Genomic DNA, 8711 nt, shown 5'->3' with positions numbered 1-8711 from the left:
GATGGCATGGCAGGACCATCCCATGAAACCTTTCACCGAGAATGGTCTAATACATTTAGTTCCTAGGCTTTGTGAGATTGTGAGTTTAGGACCTCTGCTCCTAAACTTTGTTGTAATGTCTACCATTTCTTCTTTCTCTTAATGAAAACGTGCCCAGACACGATTGAGAAAAAAAAATGGTGCCTCGAGCAACGCAAGGGCTTAATCTTATTAGTTAACCACTTGACCGTGAATTAGAGGTTAGCCAAAGGGTGTATCCGCCAAAATCACACACGCGCACGTCTCCTCTTCCTGGGGCCTCCGCGCGGCCCCAAGCTTCCGCGGGATCTCCTCTCGGCTTCTTCCATGGCGCCGCGGGGCCACCACCTGACGGAGGTGGCCCTCCTCGCTTCCGCCTCGCCGGACCTCGCCGCCGTGGATGCCGGCGAGCGTGAGGGGTGGCTGGACGACCCCACCGTGCTCCCCTCGCTCGGGCCCCGCGCGCGCGCCCTCGCCGTGGCCAGCGCGACGCGGTCCGTGCTCGTGATCGTCCCGGTCGCGGGAGGTGGAGGCGGCGGGGTAACGGTGAAGCCCGCGGTGGGGCTCGAGGAGGGCCGGATCTCGGCCGTGGAGTGGGTCCCGCTCACCACGGAGGACGGCGAAGGGGAGGAGGGGGTGGCAGTGGCGGTTGGCACGGACACCGGGTGGCTGCTGTTCTACTCGCTCGCCGGAGATCTATTGCACAAGCAGGTCACTTAATCCATCCAGTTCTCTCTGTAGATATGCTAGTCTGAGAAATTTAAATTATCGGGTCTATACTTTTTAGACCAGATTGTTACAATATATATGATAACTTTTGTACGATCTTTTAGGAATCACACTAATGCTCTTACTAGGGTCAGATAAGATGCAAGGATTTGCTTGAAATTTGAGGAATTCTAGCAGCGCATATTCCAAATGTAGGTTTCGTGTCTAGGTAGGTCGTGTGAAACTGCATTGATGAATTACTCCCCCTAAATATACTTTGTAATGAAGGCAGCACATGTATTGTAGTACAAAGAGAAGATACTCTGTTTAGATTGCTCCTATTAACTATATTGTCTATCCCCGATCTTTTATAAAACATGCATTTTTTTAATGTTGTCCTTGGACACGTGTATTTCAGAGTATATATCCTTCAAAGATACTGAAACTCAACTTTCGTGAGCGGAAGGAGAACGCTTGGGAAGATTCAGGTTCGGATGAACTTTCTGTAGTTTTTCCTGGTGTTATCGCACGCTTTGATGGGGCTGACCTTCAGGTTTGTGTGAAGCCCTCTATTTCTCTATTATTAAATATTAACGGATAGCCCCATGCTTAGTCGCCAGCGTCGTAATGATCAGGCTTTTTGTGTCTGCTCTGTTCAATAACAATAATAACTGAGTTCTTGGTTATTCACAGAACATTCTTCAAAAATCATTTCAAGATGTAAAATCACGTCTGTGGAAAGATAAGTTTGAAGAGGAAGATACTGAGCATGAGGGTTCCTTTGGAAAGATACCCTTTCAGATTTGGAATGTAAGCAAGTTTGGTTCATGTGCTGATGCTGCAATTGTTGGTTTGATGCCACCTCCCTTGTTAGAACTTCAGGTGACTTGCTTGCTCATGATTCTTCTACTGTTGTTAGATATCACTCTTACATAAATTCATTATGCATTTACCATTATTATATTTTAGTTTTATCATATCCCTGTTTTGCTACCTTTAGTGGAAGCTTTCTGAAGCTACGATTATATTGAATTCAGCTGCTTTTATATTGCTGGGCAGTCAAGTCAGCGCCACTACTGTGCCATCACAGTTGGAGAGGATGCTGTAGTTTCAGCGTATAGGTGAGTTCCATTGCTCACTGATTTTTGCGTTTCTGATTGAGGTGATCATGATACTAGCTCTGACATGGTGACATTGTTTTTTCAGTCCTTTCATTGTGAGTTCTGTAGACATGGTTTATTGATTCAAATTATATTACAAGTTTGCAACAGGAAACTTACCATGATAGCTTCCATTCAAATTTGAATTGCAATCAGTTCAAAATAATGTCCATCTGTTCTAGATGTTGGTAGAGGAAAGCTATCAAGTGATGTTGACACATTGTTAGGATTATACATCTCCTAACACATTGTTGACTCTGCAGGCTATCAGAAGATAGAAGCAGGTCAATTGTTGGAGCAATTTTGTCAAGAGGTGTCGCTGCAACATTTTCGACAATATCATCTTTGTCAAAAATATTATGGCGGAGTGAGCCATCACCACCTAAAAAGTCATGGCCAAAGCCTCAATCCTTTGCAAAAAGTAATGGCTAGTAGTTAAAATTTAACATCTTTCAAAAATACTGAATTTATTCCTCACAGTCACATATGCTGCAGCATCACCCCTAACTTGCTTAAAAGACTCGCCGAGGAAGGGAGAAAGGCTTACACTCTCCCCAAGTGGTACATTGGCTGCCATAACTGATTCACTTGGGCGGATTCTACTGCTGGACACTCATGCCCTTGTGGCTGTACGGTTATGGAAGGTAAAGTTCTCGAGTTTATTCTTAAATAATCTAATCTAAAGAAATAATGAATTGCCAAGTAATATATTACTTCCAACAGTTATGACTATTGCCTTCTGGTGTGGTTGTTAGTTCATTTTCTTTTGAAGGCATATTGATCTTGATTAGTTTTTTTTTTTTGCCTTATTTAGGTATGTAGTACTTGTAATACCTAGTCGTCTTGTATTTAGCATTTTAAATGTTTGTTTTGTCACAGGTTTAGACTAATATTGGATTCACATTCACCCAAAAAATAATTGAAGTTAAAACACAATGTGCATGGTGAGAATTGCGAGACAGAAAGGTAGTAAAATGGATTCTCCCTTTCAAAATATAGAAATTTTGTTTTCATTTGAGAGGGAGAGACATGAAAGGGAGAGGTAGTAAAATAGATTCTCCCTTTCGGAATGTAGAGAGGTAGTCTGGGTCAAAATAGATACCTGCAGATAGGTATGGTGGTTCAACTGTGCTTTCACATCTCATCCCTGAATTACATACCAATTTCAATCTATTATTTGATTGGTTGCAGCGGTGGATAGAACTTGTTTGCCATGCTAGCAGCCTAGCATCAATAGTTTAGGTTGATGGGTTGTACTGTCCTAGGAAGTTGCTGGGCTGTACTATCCTATGATAATTGTAAATCGTGGTAGGACCAGGAGGGTTGACATTGAAAATACTGTGGTTCAACTGTACTCACATTTCACCCCTTAGAGCAAGTCTGCAATTGTGAGAGTAGCAAACCAGGGTAATCATGCGCAGTCCTCTGATCATGCCACCATTTACCACTGGGTAGCATGGTACTATCCCATGCCACTGCAACTCAAGTGTATTTCGAGGGCATTATGAGATGGTCAATATTTATCTAGTAAGCTTATATGTAGCTTCCTACTGGTTTTCCAAACCTAGAAAGCAAGTGTAGAAAATCTAGTGACAGATTTCAGTACTTTGAGATGGTCAATATTTATCTAGTAAGCTTATATGTAGCTTCCCACTGGTTTTCCAAACCTAGAAAGCAAGTGTAGAAAATCTAGTTATAGAAACTATCACCTCCATCTGATGGCTTTTATATACCATTTTTCAATCAAATTGTTGATTGGTTGTAGCAGTTGGTAAAAATCTTTTTGCCACGCTTGCATCACTTTTTTGGGTTGAAGGGGGTTGCACTGTCCTACAATTATTGTAAATCCTGGTAGGATCAGAAATCTGCACATAGAAAATATTGTTGTTCAAGTCTGCAATGGATATAAACTGCTGTTGTGAGAGCATGATCACTGGACTGCACATGATTACCTTCGTCAGCTACTCACAATACCATTTTATTTCCATTTCTTTTATCATTTTTAATGTAACGACTTTATAGGGCTATCGCGATGCTTCGTGTCTATTTGTGGAGATGCTTCTAAATAAAGACAAGGCTTCATCAAGTACAATGCATATGGAATATACAAAGAGTGACTACTGTTTGTGTCTAGCAATCCATGCCCCACGGAAAGGCATAATAGAGGTAAGTCTCATGGTTGCCTAATTGCTGAATTCTTGTTTAGCGATCATCTTTTGGTTTTATCAGTGCTGAACGATGACATTCTGCGGTTGTTTGATTTTCTGTTGGTCTTCAGTCACTTAGAAGAGTCTAAGGGTTAATTACATGTTTTCTTCAGAGGGTGATAAACAAGCTGCGTTGCTAGGTTGGCTAAAGGACTATTTACTTTCTGGTTGACACTTGTAATTTGTTACCCTTATGTGGCCAGGTTTGGAAAATGCGAACCGGATCACGCCTCCTAACCATCCCATGTCCCAAAGGAAGCAGAATCTTACAACCCTCAGCGAGGCTCTCGTCGTCATTCTCATATGCCCCGCTGGAGGTTTACTTGTTCAATGGAGACTCTGGGCAGTTGTCAGTTTTGAATAGTCACGTTGAATGACTACTGTGTATTGTCTTTTTGTGGTGGTAAATTGTTCCTGCCAAGTGTTGTACAGAAATATTTATTCTTACAGTGCTTCCAATTTTGACGATCAAGAAAAATGAATAAAGCTGGGTTTTGTGTGACTTGTTTTATTTAGCACTGTACCACAATGGTGGAGTATAACATTGTTCAGGGGGACTGCTGTCAGAAAATTTAGCATTTAACTGTGCTTAAATAGAAATATCAAGGTTTTGATTCAAGTTGGTTTGCAGTTAGTGTCCAAGTTCTAAGCAAAACACCGACAAAAAGCACAACAATGGTAATCTTTCAAACAAGGGCTTGTCAACTACATATCCTAGTGAAGAAAATATTTGGCTACATGAGGGAACAAAGTTTGTTGATTTTCAGGCAGTAAACTATAAGATAAAGATAAATGTGGTGACAAATCATCTCGGAGGACCTTGTTTGGCAGCGTTCCTGCTGCTCCATTCCACACCAGATTCCACGGAGCGCTCCCAAGCACAAAAAATCATTGCCTGCCACTCCCATGAGTCGGAGAAATCAATCTGCTGCAATGTGTTTCCTGTCAGTGTTGTCGATCTTCTGTTGTGTTCTTAGGGTGTTAGAACTCTACGTGTGGATTATAGAAGCCCAAATTGGCAAATTACCTTCTAGATAATCCCAACAGACAAGTCTTGCACCATCACATTGGAAGTATATGGTCACGACGACCAGCATGACCATCTGCTGCACCAATGGAAGTTGCTCAGCACAAAGCATTCTAATACTGTAAACTATAAGCTTCACATTGCAAAGCATACACAGGAAACAGTTCAACTACAGATTCTCATATTGTATACTACTATTTCTTGCATTGCATGGCATAAACAGCATGAACCCATTTGAAATCTGAACTGCACAACAAACCTAGAGTTCACAACAATAGCAAACCTTAGATGGAGGCATTATGTTTGAATTGACATGAATTCACACAAAAAGTAGAACAGAGCATACATTAGAAGCACACTAACAGGTAGATTTTACTCTTCAAAAGTTCAACAATAACAAACATGTACATTTTGGAAACTTATCAAGTTCAAAGTCCACCTTAACTGTAAATCCACCATGTCTGGGTAAGCCCTCCCAAGAATCCTGAAAAAGTACAAGCAGGAATCAGGATGAGCTTCTGAGGATAAAACATCTTTCCAACAAGGTAACATCATACTCAAAGCACCTTAAATGACTCTGGAATCCACTAGCAAAACCCCTCCAAGTCACACTATTTTTGAGAACTTATCTAAAAAGGATTAGCTAACATGGCACATGATAAGTAGTTTAATGCAAAATTGAAAATTGTGTCCGGAAACAAAGATTCCTTTGTATTTAACAGTTACACACCAGTGATGTACATAAAAAATGAAAATAAAATGCATGTTGTATATTGACTGACTTACTACAACTGCGCAACTATCAGCAACCATGAGGTACTGATACGTAAGCATCCCCACTTGGCATTTGTCTTCCTGAATATGCCTAGCAAAAATGCAAAATAGAGTGCATAAACTCTGTTGGCAGTGTCAAACAATAACTAACAAGCTTCCCTCCGATAGTCTGACACCTCAGATGGTTGTTTCACACGCAGACCCATCTCACCCAACATCGAGAGCATCACAGAATTCTTTTGAAATGAAATGCCATCTTCAGCATCAGGATGAGGCTCACTTGATCCTACAAGGCTCATCCCTACATCTTTTTCCACCACCTTCTCCTTCATCACCTTTCTCACTTTTTCAACATCATCCCATCTGCCTTCTGCAGCATAAATATTTGACAGAAGCACGTAGGAGCTGAACTCTGCTGGCTTCATTTCAATCAATTTCTTTCCAACAAACTCTCCAAATTTGGAGCTGTCCTGAGTTCGAGTGGCTGCTATTAGAGTGCCCCATAATGCAGGTGAAACCTTCACCTGCAAATTATTGATGAGCTTCTCTGAATCTTTGAGCAGTCCAGCACGACCAAGGAGATCCATCATACAGCCAAAGTGCTCAGCCTTGGGCTCAAAATTGTAGAACCTGACCATCCTATCGAAACACCACCAGCCTTCAAGCACCAGGCCTCCATGAGCACACGAGCTCAAAATGCATATGAAAGTCGTCTCATTCGGTTGAGGCCCATTTTTCTCCATCTCCATGAACAACTCTAGGGCTTTCTCGCTCTGCCCATGCAATCCATACCCGATGATCATTGAGTTCCAGGATGCAACACTCTTTTCGCTCATCGAATCAAATATCTCCTTGGCTGTCCCCATCACCCCGCACTTGGCATACATTGTCAGCAGTGCAGTAAACAGTAGTACGTCTGGCACAAGTTTCTCCCACCTCTCGCGGACCAAGCCATGCACCCATTTCCCCCTCTCCAAATCTCCCAAATTACCACAGGCCGTCAGAACACTCACAAACGTCTTCTCATTTGGAATGCTTTCCCCCACAGCCATCATCGCATCAAACAGCCTCAGGCACTCGCGCCAGTCTTTCACCTTTGCATATAATGCGAGAACAACATTCCACGAGACAATGCTCCTCCTTGGCATGCCATCAAAAACCATTCGCGCCATCTTGATGTCCCCGGCCTGGGCGTACCCATCCAGCATCGAGTTCCACGACACAACATCCCTCACTGGCATTGCATCGAACATCTTCTTGGCGCTCTCCATGTCCCCTAGCTGAGTATAACCAGCGAGCATCGAGTTCCACGTAACCACGTCCCTCTCTGGCATCTCAGCGAAGAGCTCCCGGGCGCCGACCACGTCCCCCTCAGCCGCGTACCCAGCCAGCATGGAATTGTACGAGACGAGGTCCCGCTCCGGCATTTCGTCGAACAGGCGGCGCGCGGCGGGCAGGAGGCCCATGCGGAGGCAGGCGCGGAGGAGGGTGTTCCAGGTGACGGTGTCGGGGCGGGGGATGTCGGCGAGGAGGCGGCGCGCGGAGGCCGGGGAGCCGAGGGAGAGGTAGAGCGAGAGGAGGGAGTTGGCGAGGCGGAGGTCGGAGGGGAGGTGGCCGGAGGCGAGGGCGAGGGCGTGGAGCGCGCAGGCGGCGGGGAGGGAGTGCGCGTGGCGGCGGTGCTTGACGGAGGAGAGGAGCAGGAGCGTGAGGTGGTCGCGCGGGAGGAGGCGGAGGAGTGCGGGGAGGCGGTGGCACGGGACGTGCGGGAGGAGGGAGTTGAGGAGGCGGGAGGCGAGGGCCGGGTGGGAGGAGAGGCCCGAGGTGAGGACGAGCGCCATGGACTGGAGGAGGAGGAGGCGCGGCGAGGCCGGCCCGGCGGCGACGCGGAGACGCGGCAGCAGGGCGGTGACCGAGTGGCGTCGGGGGAGGAGGCCCGGTGCCGGTGGTGGGGAAGGCATCAGAGACTATCGGAGGTTGTGGCGGGAATCGGTGGTGACGGTTGAGGTAGTCGTGAAGCTTGATTGAAATGGAGAATCGGAGTGAGAGCTGCGGCCTGCGGCTGCTCATGTTTGTTTGAGAGGAGCTTTTGAGTGCTTTTTGGTGTACTAATAGTTGAATAAGGGCCAACCTACGATAATGTGTGCTTTTTGGTGTACTAATAGTTGAATAAGGACATATGGACTTTCATTCCATATCCTAGCTAGAGACATTGCACACGCCATACCTTGCTGCTGATAAATTCTTCACATTTTTCAACACTATTAGGTATATATTTTTATGTGATATGGTTTGGAGAGAATATATGTTCATTTCTATGTAAAATGAGATATTTTCCCCTAAAATTTGTCTGCTTTTTTCCATCGCCGATAGAATTCGGATATATCCAATATTCCCACTTACCACCCACCTCCTATATTTTTTTATTTATGGATAAGCTAAACCCTACGAGGGATCTGATTATTTTAGTAGTAGCCGTTCTGCTTCTGCCTCTTTCTAGGGACTTGAGTAACTTAGGCGGTGTTTAGTTCGCAAAAAAGTTTGAATTTTGGTATTGTATTACATTTCGTTGTTATTTGACAATTAATATCAAATCATAAAATAATTAGGCTTATAAGATTCATCTTATGTGAAATAGTTATACTGTATAATTAGTTATTTTTTTACTGCATTTAATGCTCTATATATGTGTCCAAAGATTTGATGTGACGGATATTGTAGAAATTTTTTTGGAAACTAAACATGACCTTAGTAATATGGACGTTTTATATGTGACCATGTGAGTTCAATATGAGCTGCGCGCGCATATATTCATATAGG

General features: G+C 44.1%; 2 protein-coding genes across 7 annotated transcripts; one reads left to right on the top strand and one right to left on the bottom strand.

Annotated features, from left to right (window-relative positions):
- Positions 1 to 248: 248 nt before the first annotated feature.
- On the top strand, positions 249 to 4604 carry LOC120675714 (rab3 GTPase-activating protein non-catalytic subunit-like). The gene is made up of 8 exons (XM_039956923.1): positions 249 to 729; positions 1145 to 1279; positions 1420 to 1608; positions 1786 to 1847; positions 2150 to 2307; positions 2382 to 2530; positions 3909 to 4052; positions 4297 to 4604. Exons 1-8 carry the CDS (start codon positions 346 to 348, stop codon positions 4468 to 4470), a joined length of 1395 nt encoding a protein of 464 aa, XP_039812857.1. The 5' UTR covers positions 249 to 345; the 3' UTR covers positions 4471 to 4604.
- A 152-nt stretch (positions 4605 to 4756) lies between these two features.
- On the bottom strand, positions 4757 to 7947 carry LOC120675678 (pentatricopeptide repeat-containing protein At4g02750-like). 6 transcript variants are annotated; one of them, XM_039956894.1, is made up of 4 exons: positions 5907 to 7947; positions 5560 to 5604; positions 5121 to 5199; positions 4757 to 5021 (listed from the first exon to the last, which is right to left on the bottom strand). In XM_039956894.1, the coding sequence occupies exon 1, from the start codon at positions 7850 to 7852 to the stop codon at positions 6041 to 6043; it is 1812 nt and encodes a 603-aa protein (XP_039812828.1). In that variant the 5' UTR covers positions 7853 to 7947; the 3' UTR covers positions 4757 to 5021; positions 5121 to 5199; positions 5560 to 5604; positions 5907 to 6040. The 6 variants fall into 6 exon arrangements, with proteins under 6 accessions (XP_039812828.1, XP_039812839.1, XP_039812813.1 ...); XM_039956905.1 differs by having other exon boundaries at positions 4757 to 5018; XM_039956879.1 differs by having other exon boundaries at positions 5121 to 5196.
- Between the last annotated feature and the right edge of the window lie 764 nt (positions 7948 to 8711).

Source organism: Panicum virgatum, chromosome 2K (assembly GCF_016808335.1).
Source record: "Panicum virgatum strain AP13 chromosome 2K, P.virgatum_v5, whole genome shotgun sequence".
NCBI classification, from domain to species: domain Eukaryota; kingdom Viridiplantae; phylum Streptophyta; class Magnoliopsida; order Poales; family Poaceae; genus Panicum; species Panicum virgatum.
This window is presented reverse-complemented; position numbering and strand designations above follow the sequence as displayed.

Excerpts from the sequence above, each read along its gene's own strand:
- LOC120675714 (XM_039956923.1), top strand. The coding sequence starts at position 346 with ATGGCGCCGCGGGGCCACCACCTGACGGAGGTGGCCCTCCTCGCTTCC. Across the intron at positions 1,848-2,149 it reads GCTGTAGTTTCAGCGTATAG|GCTATCAGAAGATAGAAGCA; the intron begins GTGAGTTCCATT and ends TTGACTCTGCAG. Across the intron at positions 2,531-3,908 it reads TGGCTGTACGGTTATGGAAG|GGCTATCGCGATGCTTCGTG; the intron begins GTAAAGTTCTCG and ends ACGACTTTATAG.
- LOC120675678 (XM_039956894.1), bottom strand. The coding sequence starts at position 7,852 with ATGCCTTCCCCACCACCGGCACCGGGCCTCCTCCCCCGACGCCACTCG.